Genomic DNA, 18,280 nt, shown 5'->3' on the forward strand with positions numbered 1-18,280 from the left:
GTTGGTTCAACTACTCCCCTCAAAATAGTGTGATGATTTCAATTTTCAACTCACCAACCCTACACAGAAACACTCCAAAATGAAGGATGCAATATGACTCTTTGTGTCTTGCAATTATTGTCCCTTTCTTCCATGTGGCTAAAGGCTCCACAATTATTATTTTTTAAAAAAAAGATTAATTGGGAAGAAAATTAAGGTTCCATTATTGTTGAGATTGACCTGCTGTTATACCAAGATGCCAGTCATTTTTCCTCATTAAAATATTATCATCTTACATTTATTAAGTGACAAGCATCCTCACCAGATGAGACACTGACATTACACCTTTGTAGTGAGTTTAATGATTCTTTCTCAATTTTGACCATGTTTTTTTTTTAATAAGGTGGATCCAATTATGCATGGCATATGATATTCTGACAATACATTAATATACTGCTTCATATTAGTAGCCAACAAATAATAATAATAATAATAATAATAATAATTGTTGGTTTCGTGACCCAATGGCATTCACTCGGTGGGCCAACATAACCTATGCAATGAAAAAAATAAAATGTAAAAAATAAATAGAGATAGTAATTTAACGTGAAAATCGAAAGGTAAAAAACACAGACTTTTTTGGACGGTGCCAAATCAAAAATTCACTATTTTATAGGAGATTTTGTACATATATCACCGCATGTTTTCTAATTTCTAGTCTATCGATATGTAGATCAACCGCTCCTCCTCTTCTCGTTTCTCCCCTCAAAAGAATTGTAGATGATGAGTAGGGGAATATTCATGGGTAATTAATAAATAATTATTAGGATTTATGAGTAATTAATAGGGTAATTATTGAAATTTATGAGTAATTAGTTGTATTTATGAGAAACAATAATGGGTTTAGAAATTTATGAAAGGATAATTAGGGAGCCAAGCTGACTGGTCATATTTCAAGTGCTGACTATTGAGTTCAAATGTCATGCTCAGCTGTTTGCTAGGTGTAAATATAATCATTGTTCGGTTCGAATCAAACAGTTCCCGTGCCAGAACCATTAAAAAACAAAAAAAAAACAAAAACAAAAAAAAACAAAAAAACAAAAAAACAAAAAAAAAACAAAACATAGGCCAAGTGGCCCGTGCCCACTGGCATAGTAAGCCACTGCTAGGGCAAATTATGCTGTGCATACTGATGCAAAAACGACGTCGTTTTAATAAAACGCGCGTCTCTCCTTAAAAATAAAAAAATCAGGTTCGATTCCCAGCAACAACATATGAACTAAAATTCCATAATCGATGAACTATAATTCCATAATCGATGAACTATAATTCCATAATCTAATCTATGAACTAAAAATTCCAGAATGAATAAACTAAAATTCCATAATCTATAAACTAAAATTTCAGAATCGATGAACTACAATTCCATAATCGAGTAACTATAATTCCATAATCAATGAACTATATTTCCATAATCTATGAACTAAAATTCCAGAATGAATGAACAATATAATGTTGTTGCTGGGAATCGAACCTAAATTTTTTTTTAAAGGAGAGACGGGCGTTTTTTAATAAAACGACGTCGTTTTGGCATCCGTAGGCACCATGCATGGTGCATACGGATGCACAGCATAACGATTGCACTGCTAGTAGACTGGCGCAAAATTCGAAGTTTAATTGTTTCTAATTGCGCCAGAGATTCAATTCCTTTGAATTGTTTCTGATTGTGCCATTTGTGCGCAGCAAAATTAGAAGTTTAAAACAAAACATTAATATATTTTTTTTAAATAGAGGGGAACCACGATTAGAATCGGCGATTTTAATTGAAACTGCCGATTCATGAATCAAAATCGAAACCTTAATAGAAGGCTCTAGTTCCAGTTTACAATTTGGTGTAATCGTGAATCGAACTGTGGTCACGACTAGCTAGGTGGTACCGACTGGGTGCCCGTCAATAATAATGATGATGATGATGTTAGAATAGTAAATATATATATATATATATATATATATATATATATATATATATATATATATATATATATATGATATTTTTGCTACATACGTCTGTGCTAGTAAAATGAATTTAATCATCAAATTATTGGCGCTTTCATATTTTACTTTCTAGTTTCTCGATAGACATTGTAGTGAATAGTGATGCGTGTTTTTTGTTATCAATTATTATTAAATAATACATTAAAAATACAATTTAGACTCCATTTGAATCCAAACACCAATCTATTGGATATATTTTTTTTTTTGAAAGTAATCTATTGGATATATATTGATGTGATATCTTCACTTTATTCTGCTAAAGACGGCTCATATGCTCATCATAAGGCTGTCCACATCCCAGCCAAGAAGGGATTGGCAAGATAATGTGGATTAGCCACATCATCATTTTTTTTTTTTTTATAGTTAAGGGCTTTGCAAATTTGCAAAGCCTCTGCAAAAGCTGTCGCGGCAGCTTTTGTACTTTTTTGTTTTTTTTTTATTCTTTTTATTTACTTTTTATAATTAATAATATTATTTTAATATGTGGAACTCCCTTTTGCAAATTTGATTAGATTTGTAGGGATGTGGTGTGAATAGTAGATGATTTGCAAATAGGATGATGTGGAAATGGGACTCATCTTTTAGAGTGGGAGATGTTTGCAGGGATAATGCTAACCTAAGGGCATATCCAAGACATGTTTGCGTTGTGTGCATCCGCAATGCACGTAGTGAGCGTGTCAGGATGGTTGCTAACTTTTTTGTTATGTTTTTTTTTTTTCTTTTTCTTGACGTGGGTCCCACTAAAAAAAATCATGATGAGTTTGAGCTGGTGAGATTGCTCTAAGTGGGCGTTTGGTTCGGGTTATCTAAGATAACCTAAATAACCAAGGTTATCTTTAGCTAGTTATATAACATTCCTATGTTTGGTTGAAGTTTTCTAACATTCCCTTAGAATCTTATTTAGCCCCCACATAAGCATTTTCCTTATTTTGAAGGGAATGTGATTCCCTTGGTTTCCTTAGGTTATGTAACATTCCATTGCTTTTTTATAGACTCTACCCTCCACTCTTTTACGAACTCTGCGTTTGATATTTCTTGGTTTCTCTCTCGCATCGTTGAACACAATTTTTTTGCATGGTTCACTGATTCTATAATCCTTGTTAATGTTAACTTTTCCCTTAATGAGCAATTATTTTTGCAATCTTACTGCTTCTCATTATGCCTAGTATAAGAATTGGTTCTTTTGCTGTGAAAGTTCATACAAATTAAAATTGAAGTGCATCACACATACTCAGTGAAAGTTAATACAAAATTTTTGAACTTCATATATATATTGAAATGCATGAAAAATATTGAGGGTATTAAAGTAAAATAACCATTATAATATAAAGAACAACCCTTCAACCAAACAGCTTTATATTACATATCTCAATTTTAACTAAACACAGGATTCTAACATTCACTAAGGTAACCTGACATTCCGTGAACCAAACGACCCCTAAGTACACAATAATATATACTATAGAAAATTGTCAAATGAGCATTTAGAATATAAGAAACTTTAAAATGTATACTTTACTTAATCTTTGTTAATCGAACACCAACACATAAAATAGAACAAAAGCAGTAGTACATTTCACTTTATTATTATTTGTCATAATATTATATAAGGAGTATGAAATTATTATTCTTTTAAAGAAATCAATAAATATGTATCATGATTCTTGGATGCCTAAACTCAGTTTGTGAATATAAATAGTGTTATCTGATTGAGACACGACCCATATTGCCTGTACCAAAGCAGAACGGCTATTGGACAGTTCAACATTAAAAGTTGACAGTAGTGGAATCTGAGGAAGCCTCACGTGCTCAGAACGTGTCGACTATACGTGGCAGCTTGTCAGATGCGGACAAATTAGTTGTCAAAATGTTGTCCGACGGCGTTAAGACACCATTACTTGGACTGTCTTTTACCATCCAACAACAGACTCCAGAAAATACGGCGTTGTCACGACCGTTAAGATAAATTACTCACTCCGTCATTTGGATTGGTCTTCCGTTACTTACAAATGAACAAATATCAATTTTGGCCCCATAAGTATTAACAAAATGATAATTTTAGTTCATATATTTAATTGAAAAAATTTCAATTTTGGTCATACGACTATATGGGCCTTGTTAATTTCAACACCTAACTTTCAAAAGTATCAATTCAATACCTTGAGTATATAATTTTTCTCAATTTTAGTCATTCCGACCAATTTACCGGTCAAATTCGACCGGAAAAAATAATAGGCACAAAACTGAGAGGCAAATGAGTCTTTTCATTTCGACCAACAAACGGCCAGCCGGTTTTGAATATGATCTGGACAATGTTGTTGCCGGAATCTCCATCCACAAGCTCCGAAATCGCGTGCTTTATGAACTGGTGCTGCTCGAGAAGATTGGTGGCGAGGAAAATCTCGCCGCAGAGGGTACAAGGGTAGATATTGTTCCGGAGCGGGATGTTGGGTTGGTCGGAGCAGATATCGGAAAGAGGATCAGGGGAGAGCTTGTCCGGCGAGGCTAGCAGGATAACGATGGGTTTCGTCAGGGATCTAGTGGAGGAACACGGCGACGGGATTGACGGGTGGGGAGGGGGAGGAGTGGCGACGGCGGCGGGTTTGGCGGCGCAGTTGAAGAGTCTCTTAACGAAGGACCAAGACGCAGAAACAGCTCCGACGGTAGATCATTTGAGACGAGAAGAAGAAGAAGAAGAAGAAGAAACCTTTCTGTTCCGGCCGGAACTTTGCCGCGGCTGATCAGGGCGGTCGTGGTCGGCGACGGCGGAGGAGGAGGAGGAGGAGGATGAGAAGATGAAGCAGCCGAGATGGAGCAGGAGGAGGCCGAGAAGAGACAAGAACATTGAGAACAACGGACGCAAGCAACTGGGTTTTGCCATTACTGCAGATCAGATCACATATACTGAAGTCTAGTTAAGCTAAATGGCAAGAGAAAATACTCATTTGCCCCTCAGTTTTGTGCCTATTATTTTTTCCGGTCGAATTTGACCGGTAAATTAGTCGGAATGATCAAAATTGAGAAAAATTACATACTCAAGGTACTGAATTGATATTTTTGAAAGTTAGGTGTTGAAATTAACAAGGCCCCTATAGTCGTATGACCAAAATTGAAATTTTCTCTATTTAATTCTTACCAATTTTCATTTACGACTATTATTTTAGTACCAATTTCTATCTATAAGTATTATTTTAATGTCAAAATTAATCACGTCAGTCACCCATTCATTTAAGACATGTCGAAATATTAAACTATTAAGAGTATTTCTCACATTTTCAAATTAAGATCCCAATTTGAACATGAATAAATGAATTTAAACCCTAAAATCTATCTCAATTCGCAGTTTTCCTCTTCAAATTAAGAACAAAAAGTTATAAACATACCTGCAAAGTTTTTCATTATTTTCAGAAGATATAATAGAATCCAATTTATAATATCAACATTTTTATAATATACTGATAATGATATAGATCCATAATTTTAAGATAAGATATCATAGATTCAATAATTGTTCCACTAAAATATACCAAAAAATCCAATCCATGATTACATATTTATTTAACTATATGTTACTGAGTTATATATCATCATTGTGATTAATGAATGATTAAGGCAGCGAGTTAGAGCTGTGTTAACTTATAATTATGATCTAAAGTACATGGATCTGAGTTCACAATTTAGTGAGACAACTATCATCAATTATTGCAATTAACATTTAAGAAAAATGATAACCTAAGGGCTATTCATAGGATTATGGATAGCTATCTCGACGGCGGTTGTGTAGAGATTATGTCCAAAGTGGGTAGATTCCTTGTGCACACTGACATTTGACATAACTGTTGAGTCATTGAGTCATCGTTATTAAATTCCCCAAATACTATGCTTCGCCGGGATATGGTGGAGCCCTTGGGATTGGGGATTCAATTTTTTGAGAGAAGGATTATAGGATAGCTATAAATCATTATAAATATAATTATAAAATTACAATATAAAACTCTGTCGACTTTCTAGAGTCTTAATTAGACAATATAATATCATACTAAACTCCCTTAAATTAGAAGAAAACAAAAATATCATTATATTTTTAGTTTAACTGTCATCATCTACCTTATAGTTTGTTTTCAGTTTTATTTTTAAAATTCAATTACAGAAAATGACATTTCCTGAGCATCTGCCACACCTTTAATTTTCTTTGTTTTTTTGTGAGTTTAAAATTTTTTAAAAAATGGAAATAAGAAGTATAAAACAAAAAAAAAAAAAAAATCTTAAACAATAGATGTGACTGTTTCGTTTAATTTACAAAAAAAAAAAAAAAAAAAAAAAAAACACACACACATTATAATTTTTATTGTTGTCATGACTTAGGCTACTTACATGGAAAAAATATAAATTTTTTTAATGCATACATGATTAGCAAACTTGCTACTTTAGCAAATTTGTTAATGATAGCTTTTGCTATCATTTGGCAGTAAAAGCTTCTGCGCCATTACTTTTTTATTTTTATTTTTATTTTATTATCATATTTATAATATAATATGAAAGTGGATCATTTTTTTAAAGTGATAGAATATTACAGGAATGTAGAGAAAATAGCGAATAAATTACAAATTTGATGATGTGGAAGTGTGACTCATTTTTAAAAGTGAGAGAGTATTACATAAATAAGAATAGCCTTAGTTTGAAACAAGTATCAAGATATTTATATTTATTTATTATTTATGTATTTACTAATAACTATGGCTTAATAAAATTATATCAAGTCAACATATTAATTAAATGTTGGAAAATCACATTTTTTGTCCTTCATATGCACTTTAAGTTCCCTTTATTAATTTGTAGACATTTAGTTCATCAATTATTTTAAAAGTTGTCAATTCAATAGGTCTCTTAAGAGCATCTCCAATGTAGCGGTAAAACTGCAAAAAATCACGCCATCCCGCCATCTTCCCTAATTTCGGAGCTCCAATGTGGTGCTGCATAACGGCATAACGCCAAACTATTTGGCGTTAATGAATAGTGTTGCGCCATATTTGGCGCGGCACTGTTTATCTACGGCAAATATGAGAGGAGCTGCCAAATTACATTCCTACCCTTATTTCCTTTTCTAATTCCAAATGTATCCTTATTTGTTTTATATATAATTTTTTATTTTGTTAAATACTTATATTTAAAGTTTGTATTATTAAATATATATTATACCATTTGAAAGATCTCATTGAAACGATCGAAACAAGACTAATATTGAATATAGATTAATTAAAATTTTAAATACATTAAACATAACTAAAACATAATAATAAAAATTAAATTTTATGCTATATTATTATTGTGGAATAAATTAAATTTTCAAAAATATTGTTAAATTTGATTTTTTAAAATAATTAATGTTATAAAAAAAATTAATGTTAATAAAAAATTTTATTTACATCACAAGTTATATTTTATATTAAACAAATTAAGTTCGAACTAAATTATATTAAACAAATTAAATTCGAACTAATAATTGAGAAATCAAATTATTTTAGTGTAGAAATTTGATGTTTTGGTGTTTTGGTGTAAATGGGTTGGAGATTGAATAAAATTTGGTGTAAGAATATTCTTTCTGATGTGACATTTGGTGGAGAAATTTGGTATTTTGGTGTAAATTGGGTTGGAGATGCTCTAAGTACCATTTAGTTCATTTTAAAATTTTACTTTAATTAATTAATTATTTATTTATTTATTTATTTTTAATTTCACATGCATCTCCCAAATTTTCTCTCTTACCCAACACACACACACACACACACACACACACACACACACACACACACACACACACACACACACACACATATATATATATATATATATATATATATATATATATATATATTTAGAATTTTTAAAAAGTGACAATGATAAATTAAATTGCATAATATATAAAAATTGAGTAATCAAACGTGTAATTTTCACTTAAATTTTATTCCGTAATATAAGTTGCATTATTGCATTATCCTAATTGTATAACAAATTAACAATCCAATAACCTTTATTCATGACTATTATTTATACTTTATACCACATTGTATCACATGTAACAACATTGTTAATAAAATATATTATATATACACACCAAAGAGACAAAACAAACTAAATAACAAACTTAAACAAAATATGTATAAGCCACTTTCACACAATCTGTCACTTAAAGTGACTTAATCCCATTCGATAAGTTCTTTACAAATTGTAGAACCATATTGTCCCCATCACGTATGTTGTCATATAGCATAATAATTTCAATCTCTCTCTACTAATTCGAAGACTGCATTAATGATATTCATATACAAATTCTCCTCGTAACGCACCATATAATTTAACTTTAGTTCATTAAATGTTGGATGCCAAATGCCAATACACATTTCACAAATTCTATGTGGATGGATACATGTAATTTATAAAATTGTAATTTTGTGCATCTAATCTTAGTAATCTAAGTAGTTAAGCAAAGATAATGATTGAGAAGTTTGAAATGGATGAAAGATTTTAATTTGGTAACTAGAATGTCTTAAATTTAATTCTTAATAGTAGCAATCTATTAATTTTCTTATTTTGAATTGATCAATTATAAATAATTTAGACTGATATATACTGTCACTTTAAATAGTGATTGCGGATTTTTTTCTGTCCTAAAATAAAAAAAAAAACAAAGATGAGTATGAAGAATGGGTGCAGAGGATAAAAGGCATGGTGTGCAGAATTTACGTCAGGTCAATGTATAATTTGTCATGTTTCTGCGCCGTAAGTTTTGTCGATAATGTTCCATAGATGAGGGCGGATTTGAAGCACGCAAGTTAGCTAGATTTTAGGAGTGTGTTCAGGTCCGGCCGGGTCAAAAGCCTAAAGCTGCTCCTCTTTTTTTACCAGCTCTCTTTCACGGATTTTGGGTACAATTCCCAACAACAAAAACACCATATCAAATGTACAACACCAACAAAGCCTAGAGACTGTTACCGTTATTATCTTCTAGAGACTAGAGACTAGAGAGAGAGGGAGAGATGGGAAGATCTGCAGCAACTTGCTTCAAGATCATCGCTTGTGGCGGTGATTCAGCTGACAGGGATGAAGTTGAAGATCCTGAGGTATACACATTCTTCATGTTCTAAAAGATTTGTTCTTTGGTGTTGGGTTTTGACTGGTTTCACGTTTCAGATCTTTTGATTCGCTGGTTGTTTGGCAGCTCTGATTAGATAATGCTGCTACAATCCTACGAAAGTAATTGATTAAACAAATAAGTCAAAGCTTTATATTTGATCAATCTGTGTTAGGAATCTATTGTTTATGTGTTCTTTTTAGTTGTCTTGAACAAATCCCATATTTCATCCTATGTTCTCCATTTTGAGTGGATTTTGTTGTTCTTAATAATAATAATGCCAGCATAGGAGTTCAAATCATTGCATCAAGATCTGTCTCTTTAGCATGAAAAAGTGCAGGTTATGCTTTCATGATTAAATTTTGATCTAAAATTGTGATTCCTTTAAAGAATTTTAAGGTTAGAATGGATTGTGGGAGGTAGATGCATATAACCATAAATGTGCAGTCCAACTATCAGCATATGTTGTTTTTAGTTGAGATGTAGCACATTCTTCAATTTATACTTTGGTATAAGAGTCATGCCAAAGGTCATGGGTTTGAATCTCCGCGCCACCCGAATGTGCAATCCAACTATCAGCTTACTAGGCAATGTAGGTTTGTTCATGGGAATCTGATATCCACGAGGAACATGACTTTGTTCTGCTTGTTGCCAGTACAAATTTACTTGTAACCAATCTAATTGGCAACTGATTTTGGTGAATACTTATATTGAGCTTGTGTAATTTGAAATTCTTTTCCAGTCTAAGGGCTCGAGTGACAAACGCGGATGGAGTTTCCGTAAGAGATCTGCAAGGCATCGTGTTTTGAGCAACACGGTGGTCTCAGAAACACAATCCGGGAATAAGGACAGCTCAGAATCAGTTGGCATCGACTCTCAAGCACAACCTAACTCTGGTACTCCGGGAAAGGCCTCCACAGAACAACTTAACTCCAATTTTCCAGACAAGACCTACTCAACTGAACCTCTGTCCGATGTTCCTGAGAAGACATATGCCAAAGAACCTGAATCCAATATTCCAGACAAGACCTGCGCAACTGAACCTCTGTCCAATGTTCCTGAGAGGACAGATGCCAAAGAACCTGAATCCAATACTCCCGAGAAGCCCTCCACTGTTGAGTGTGCAGATGAGAAACCCGAGTCTCCAATTTCAATTCACGAAAAGTTAGTGGACGCTGCAGCTAGTGAAGTGGATGATAATAAAGATAACATAACTCTGAAGGAACAAGATGTTATTGTTATACAGACCGCTATCAGGGTGTTTCTGGTATTTTGTTTATTCTCTTCCTTTAAAGTAAAAGACATTATCAAACCGTTTGATAGGCGAAATGCAATGGAGTGGTTATAATTATTCTGTTGATCCTTTTTCTTTAGGCTCAAAACTCACTATTGAAGCATAAGAAAGTAATCAAACTTCAAGCTGCTGTACGGGGGCATCTAGTTCGCAGGCATGCCGTGGGAACTCTACGGTGTGTTCAAGCTATTGTCAAAATGCAAGCTCTTGTTCGGGCTCGTCATGCACATCGCCATATTGAAGGGAATGAGAAGTTGGAGAAAGATCATCTATGTTCAAATATGGTAATTAAATCTAACTCGGGAATAAAATCCAATATTGTATTTTGAATTTTTGATAATCTAAAAATGTTCTCTAACTACGATTCTAGCCATTATTCAATTCAAATATTCCATGGGCCACAACCGAGGGTGTACACTAGGTAAACCGTAAACCGTAAACCCTGCCTTGTGACCCTAGCCAGCAAAGGATCACAAGGAGGTAAACCAGCCAAGGTTGCCCATACCTGACCGACTCAAATCAAGAAGGCCAATAGGATTACTAGGTAAACTGTAAATTGTAAACCCTGCCTTGTGACCCTAGCCAGCAAAGGATCACAAGGAAGTAAACTAGCCTAGGTTGCCCATTGCTGACCGACTCAAACCAAGAAGGCCAATAGGCCTCTCCCATTGGGAGTCGAATTTGGAACCTTGTGGTTACTAAGTCAACAGTTCGACCAACTTGGCTGGGGACTGGGGTTGCCCCAAATATCTTGCTTTTCACTATAGGAGTAATAACTGCACATTAGCCCTTGGGGGGATGTTGAGATTTTTTTGCAAGTTTGACTTTGCTCCTTCCTTTCCTCTTCATGTCAAACATTTCAAATGGAAATGTTCTTTTATGTCATTGAATTACTTGCTCTTGCCTATGAATTTTGTAACGATGAATTCCTTTGTCTTTTAGGGAACAGAAAATTCTAGCAAGAAGTCACGGGCATCTTACACTTCCATTGAAAAGCTACTAAGCAATAGGTTTGCTCGGCAGGTAACAAAGAATCATGTGAAATTACATGCATCGTACTACACTTTTTCATCCTCTGTTTTTCCCCAAAACTGACTTATTTTTCTTATTTGGGGAAGCTTCTGGTATCATCTCCAAGTACCAAAACTAACATCAAGTGTGATCCTTCAAAATCCGACTCCTCCTGGGTATGGTTAGAAAGATGGATGTCTGTTTCAACAAGGTTGTCCCCAAGCACAGAAATACCTGCTGAACAGCACGAAAAGGAAGAGGTTGAACACTTGGACGACCATTTGGAACCTGAAACTCAATCTGCAAGTAAACTCGAATCAACAAACATCGAGTCTAGTAAAGAGGCACCTGCAGTACTATCCGAAAATGATGAAAATTTGATCACTTATGATGAAGACAGGTTATCCTTTGAAGCATTGCCTGATTTAACTCATAAACAAGAAGAACCTAAGCCTCAGGATCTCGGTGAAGAGATTTCAAGAGATGAGTCGGGTTCTTCCTTACCTCTTCCATCCAGGGAAAAGGCGGTACTGCTAGAAGAGCATGATTCTTTCCCTCTTAAGACTGAAACTGAGAATGAACAACTACACTCGGGGAAGAGGGTTGCCCCCGAGCAACTAGAGGGGAAAAAGTTATCTTTTGGATCTAGAAAGGCAAGTAATCCCGCGTTTATTGCTGCTCAGTCGAAATTTGAAGTACTAAGTTTGTCAGCCGGTTCTGGGAAAGTAACGAGTTTGTGCAGTCAAGAAACTGAAACAGAAGAGTCTTTTGCCGATACAATATCATCTGCCACCAATAATGCAGTGAAGACAAGTGAGGCGAGCCTATCAGAGAATCCTGGTCTACACAGTTCTGTTCAAGTCGGGGGATCTGAATGTGGCACTGAACTTTCTATTTCTTCCACACTCGATTCACCAGATAGGTCTGAGGCTAGAGTTCACGAGTTTGAGCAGGAATCAAAAACTTCCATGGATACTACTGCCCCACATCATCATAAGAGCAATGAGAATCTGGATATCGAGACTCATGATCAGACAAGTTCAGGGAATGAACTTCCAAACGTTGATTCTATCCAGCCCGGGATAAGTGAACATACTGGTACTATGGTTGCTCCCGATTTACCACATCTCGAGCAGAAGCCCGAGACACATGGGACTGATGTGCAGATTGAGCCTGGATCCGAGATGGGTTGTCAGGTATCCAAGTCATCACCCGAGCCATCTCCAAGGAGCCATGTAACTTTTCCCGAATCCCAACAAGGTACACCTTCTAGTAATGTATCGGTAAAACCTAAGACCAAAAGTGAAAAAGGTGGATCAAAAAGCAAGCGTCGCTTGTCATCATCTGCTGGAAACAAATCCCCTTCAAACCCTAACCAAGATGCCGGGACAACTAGTTTGGATCAATTACCTAAGGATCAGAGAAGTGGGAAGCGGAGAAACTCGTTTGGTTCTGCAAAAAGTGAACACGTGGATCAGGAACCAAGAGATAGCAGTAGCAGTAGTTCTCTCCCGAGTTACATGCAAGCAACAGAATCGGCAAGAGCCAAGGCTATCCCAAACAGCTCTCCCAGATCAAGCCCCGATGTCCATAACAAGGATGCTTACATTAAAAAGAGACATTCTCTGCCTGGTTCAAATGGAAGGCAGGACTCACCTAGGATTCAGCGGTCTCTGTCTCAGGCACAACAGACCGCAAAAGGAAATGGAACTCAGTCTCCACTTGGTATTTTCTAAACCTTATACTTCTGTGCATTTAGTATGTACTCATTAAAGCTTATGTTGACCACACTTATATTTCCATAATTATAGTTCATGTTATGAACAACAACTTGAATCAATTAGGAAGTATTTCCATATCACTTCACTTGTTTATTCTTATCCATAATGCATGTATTTATGGATCTTAGCCTTTTTATACCATTCTCTCTGCTCTCATGTTTTATAGATGGCATAAAAGAAGAACCAGCTAAACCATACCGGGTTAAAATTATCTTGAGTATATGTCTATTGTTTGGACATAGCCATACTTCCTTGAACCCGAAACTAAAATTCGCTTGGTTGATCATAGGCATTATATGTTGGACCTGGATTTATTTTCATTTCATGTATAATCTTTTGCTTGCTTTCTGAATTTTTTTTTTTTTTTTTTCGCCCTCCAGAGAGAAGGTGGCAGAGGTGAATCTGAACAAAGCGTCGACTGAAATGTTGACGGGATGAATATCTGACCAAAGATCATCTGGAGTATTTTATTTATTCGTGGGAGACTGTGATGTAGAAAGAGCAAGGTTTCATGTATATTTACCCCATTACAATGCTTATTGCTTCTTTGTGTTGAGTTTCTTTTGTCATGAGGGTCTTTTTTTTTTTTTTTTTTTTTTTTTTTGGGGTTCTTGAGAGGTTTATTGAAATGTTTTCTTGGACAATATACTGTATATCATATCAGTGTCTTGACTAGTGTTGGCTTGATTTGAGGAGTCTGGGATGCTTGATTGAAACTGCAGAAATATATAAAGGATATTCTTTTCTGGATTCAAATCTTCTGTGTATAGTATGCCCAGTAACTTGTGCTGGTAAATAGTCAACTTTATGTGATTTGTCCAAAACGTTTAATTTTTCAATTTTATTTGACAATTGGGAGATACAAATCATTTTTTTTATATATAAAGAATGAAGTAACTGAATAAGTTAAGAATTGAATAAGAATCTTATTTCTAAAGGACTAATTTCAAAGAAAACATATATATTTTTCCAAATATATACAGAGCATTGTACGGAATACAAATTCATAGAGTAATATTACTATACATACTTTCACTTACACAAATTCATAGAGTAATATTACTGCACATACTTTCACTTTTCACTCCCTATTGACATGACACCTCTAATTCACCCAGAAAAAAAGTGAGTTGTGATTCTTATTTCTTTCCTTTTTCTTTCTCCAACAAAATCAAATCAAAACATATGACGATAGTTTTGCTCCTCGAGAGTCCACTTATGATTTTTTCAAGTTCATATAAAGTTATAGACCGTCGTTGAATCTTCTCGACTATCGATCTTCCCGGCGGACTGCATTGGGATCCGTTATCATGTCCATCATCATCTTCTCAGGGGAGTCTTCCCAATTCCCAAATGTTTTCAGATCAACCTGCCATGGAAGGAGGTCAGTAACAAAAATGGTTTAGGATTTGATTTTGTCATAAACTAATCAGTTCTTGAATATATGCAACACCAAGGTTTTCTTATCAACTAATCTGTCAAGCATTGATTTGTGATTCCCATAAATCTCGAAGTTTTTGAAATCAGAAGAAAAGCGAAATGGAATGAATAATCTCATGCAGAACTACATCCTAAAGTGGATTACCTTCCGCCTTTGCTCAGTAAAGAGTTCCTCCCTTCTCTTATACGCTGTTTGTGTCTCTTTCGCTTTTTTCCCTCCCAATCCCCACACCTCAACGTCGAGTACTGAAGCTTCATGTGTCAAGAAACCCTGTCGGGACAAGAAAAGGAAGGGAGCAGCAAAAATTTATAGATTATGATGGTTCAATCATTTGAATTCCATATAGTTTCTATGCAAGGATGTTATGAGCAAATGGTCCAACAAAATTAGATTGAAATTTACTAGTGGGAGACAAATAGAAAACTCGTGTTTTACTAGATATCGGCAAATTCAAGAATTCCATTACTAAGTATTGAAATCCTAAATCAATCAAGAGGTGTTTAAAAGTAGATTGTAGTTGAGAACAACCCCAGCTAAGTTGATCAGACTGTTGAGTTGGTAACCCCAAGGTTACAAATTCGACTCCCAACGGGAGAGGTCTATTGGCTTCCTTGGTTTGAGCCGACCTGATCTTTTGCCGGCTAGGGCCACAAGACGAGGTTTACCCAGTGCACACCCTCGAGTAGTGACTGCATGTTTACATGGTCACCTAAAAAAAAATTGGACTAAAGGGTGGTAGGGTAGGGGGTAAGCAATTTTGGTAAGAGCATTGAGCAACAACAATATTTCCCCGTAAACTAGGTTATCCCACAAGGTGTCAATAGTTTCAGGGGAAAATAACATTCGAACACTATATCAACCTTAAATTTGTAATCCTGACCTGACCAGGGAAAAGCGAACCGTGTTGGTAGGTTCTGTCAGCAGCATGATGACGTATAGTGACTCCCGCAAAATCCTCTTCCAAAAATATCCTCTCGTGGCCAAGAGATCCTCCAAAAGCAAGCCCAACAGGCTTTGGACGAGGATCATACATCTTAAAAGTTGGATGCAAGTGGCTATAAACGATATTTTTCTCCTTCCCTGCCAAGCATTAAGTACTTGTTATGCTCTTAATACATAGTACTTAACATAGGGAAAAAATTCATTAAGAATCTATTATGCAAACAAAATTACTTACCCGAGGATGAGAAAACATTAAACACTGGACTAATAGCATATAAACTACCAGAAGTTCCATAAAACGAATCCTTGCTCTCTAAACCCTGATTAATAAGAGCACCAATAATCCATTTCCTTTCAGCACCATCTTTAGGTTCATAAGCAGCAATTAAAATCAACAATGGAGCATTATAGCCTTCAACGTTTGACCAAAATCTGGTCAGACCTTTCCCATGGACTGATGACCTAAAATTTCAAATAGAGGCATGAACCAATGAGTTGAATAAACTCAGAGAAAAAAAAAATTACCTTCTGCTTATTAATAATATATAGACTCGCAAGAAAAATCATTAGAGGTTATACTCTCGTAAAATAGATGATAGTATTGCAAGAAACCAACAACAGACTGGATTTTTTTTTTTTCTGGTCAGACCATGAGGTGTCCTGAGCAGGCCCTAACTGTAGGAGACACCTTTAAGCCCGTACCATACTCAGACTAATCTCCATTCGCACCGGCCCGACCCAAGTAAGGGGCAAAGTGCTGGCCAGATTGGTTTTCCCATATGAGAGGGGGTTCGAACTACCGACCTCTTTTAAGAGATGAGAGTGCACGGCCACTCACGCCAAACAAGCTGGTTAACAGACTGGATCTTTAGAAGCATGGTTTTGCTCCGGTCCATAAAATGCATATTAACTTTAAAGTTAGTAGTGGGAATAAACCATAGAAGGAAGGAGTATACGAACCGATAAAGAATCATGTCACTTAAATCATCCACACTACTTGGAAAGCATGCTTTTGAAATCTCGTCACTCATAGTGCCCCTCAGTGTAAGGGAGATAGCCCACGCCCTCCCACAAGTAATGAGGTTGCTAATCGAATTCTCCTTCGGGGAAATATCAAACACAAAAGGCACCGGCTGGGTTGATTTGTCCTAGCATTGGTTAGAGATACAATTAGCATCCGAGATACTACTATAGTCACGTATAATCCAAAAACAGAACTCTGGCTTATTAGGACTCTATGTATTTGAGTTAGATTCCCTCACTATATATATTCATGTATCCTGTATCTTTGTAATCAAGTTTATTCAATACAATTCATTCAGTTCTCATCGAGCAGGCACCATCTAGTTCATACTTCATAGACAACACCACAACAGCAAACAGAGTAGTGCGAATGAAAATGAAATACCTCAAGGTTTGCCAAGTAAGAAAGTCTGGCATGAACAAAATGCGAAAGGCAATCTGTGAGGTTTGGCACCGTCTTTAACGCCCACATAGTGATCTTAGCAGCAGGAAGCTGAACATAGGTTTCTAAAGCTTTACACTCCCACAAGTCCAACTTACCGCCTTCCTCAGCACACGATTCAATGGCTGACCATACCAAATGAGTAACATCTGGAAGCCCAGAATCCCCTACTAAAGACTCACCAGAATTTAGTTTCTTACAATCCCACCACATAACCCAACACATCAAAAGAAGCATCAACAATTCAACAGACAATAGATACCCACTGACTTTATTGTCATCATCATTAGACACAAACTGCAATTTTGTATGAAGACCTGCTTCTGAACTCATCATGGCAAACAACCTAAACAAATTATTGAAAGAAGCTGAACCAATTGTCATTCCACAACAATTGGAATACCCTTTCAAGAACTCAATCCAGCCCACTTCTCCATCAGAGAAGAAAAAAAGGTCAACTATGCAAGAACTCAAGTAACTCAACAAGACCGGGAAATCTTTAGGTACGCCATTTCCTTCGTTCCCGGAGTTCTCAATGGTAAAGCTGAAACATTTCTGTAACCAACGCAAACTACGGTCAAATACCGATACAGATTCAAAGGGGGTTCAACCAATTTCACAAAAATATCCAATTTTATTTATAAAGATTGCGTCTTTTTGCGAAGGGGAAACAGGAAATCATCAAACTGTGATGTACCTTAAGCGATTCAATGGGAATGGAGTTCGTTTGGGGATCGGAGAGGACAGAAAATGCTTTTTGAAGCTTCGGGAGAGCTCCGGTGGACGCAGCTATGGATTCTGCTTCCCGTTGCTCCGGCGACAGTTGGTCGGTGGACGAAGATTGCCCCATTTGCCGCGTCTCTTCTTCTTTCTTCTCTTCTGCTTTTTTGTTGCTGAAGTGAGATAATGGTAAAATTAACTAATTTTTGTAAATCTGTAATTGGGACACTTTGTATACATACGTGGCAGTTTAGTGATAGGGACTGGCGGACTGCTACTTTTTTGGGCCAATTTTGGGCTTCTATGGCCCATATTAAATAGGCGCTTGCTATTCAGCCCGGTTACATTTTTCACAAGCACTCATTAGGCCCATTTATACCATACAGATCCAGGCCTGATAGTATCCAAATGAAAATTATTTTGGTATTGGCAAATGGCAAATTATCAATCGTTATGGACT

At 35.7% G+C, this 18,280-nt stretch overlaps 2 protein-coding genes and 1 long non-coding RNA gene across 4 annotated transcripts; 1 reads left to right on the top strand and 2 right to left on the bottom strand.

Moving 5' to 3' along the window:
- Window positions 1–1,157: 1,157 nt before the first annotated feature.
- LOC109149538 lies at window positions 1,158–9,707 on the bottom strand. Its single transcript, XR_002048965.1, has 4 exons — window positions 9,601–9,707; window positions 5,722–5,723; window positions 3,483–3,493; window positions 1,158–1,168 (listed from the first exon to the last, which is right to left on the bottom strand). It is a non-coding gene; the product is annotated as an uncharacterized LOC109149538 (long non-coding RNA).
- On the top strand, window positions 8,811–14,008 carry LOC109149533 (protein IQ-DOMAIN 32-like). Of its 2 annotated transcripts, XM_019297342.1 has the most exons (7): window positions 8,811–9,155; window positions 9,909–10,433; window positions 10,541–10,744; window positions 11,403–11,483; window positions 11,579–12,288; window positions 12,325–13,196; window positions 13,633–14,008. In XM_019297342.1, exons 1-7 carry the CDS (start codon window positions 9,072–9,074, stop codon window positions 13,650–13,652), a joined length of 2,496 nt encoding a protein of 831 aa, XP_019152887.1. In that variant the 5' UTR covers window positions 8,811–9,071; the 3' UTR covers window positions 13,653–14,008. The 2 variants fall into 2 exon arrangements, with proteins under 2 accessions (XP_019152887.1, XP_019152886.1); XM_019297341.1 differs by having other exon boundaries at window positions 8,812–9,155; window positions 11,579–13,196.
- Window positions 14,009–14,193: 185 nt separating this feature from the next.
- On the bottom strand, window positions 14,194–18,015 carry LOC109149534. Its single transcript, XM_019297343.1, has 7 exons — window positions 17,798–18,015; window positions 17,044–17,655; window positions 16,596–16,783; window positions 15,871–16,097; window positions 15,574–15,773; window positions 14,838–14,963; window positions 14,194–14,621 (listed from the first exon to the last, which is right to left on the bottom strand). Exons 1-7 carry the CDS (start codon window positions 17,948–17,950, stop codon window positions 14,523–14,525), a joined length of 1,605 nt encoding a protein of 534 aa, XP_019152888.1. The 5' UTR covers window positions 17,951–18,015; the 3' UTR covers window positions 14,194–14,522.
- Window positions 18,016–18,280: the final 265 nt, after the last annotated feature.

This window comes from Ipomoea nil, unplaced genomic scaffold (genome assembly GCF_001879475.1).
Source record: "Ipomoea nil cultivar Tokyo-kokei standard unplaced genomic scaffold, Asagao_1.1 scaffold2159, whole genome shotgun sequence".
Taxonomy (NCBI): Eukaryota; Viridiplantae; Streptophyta; class Magnoliopsida; order Solanales; family Convolvulaceae; genus Ipomoea; species Ipomoea nil.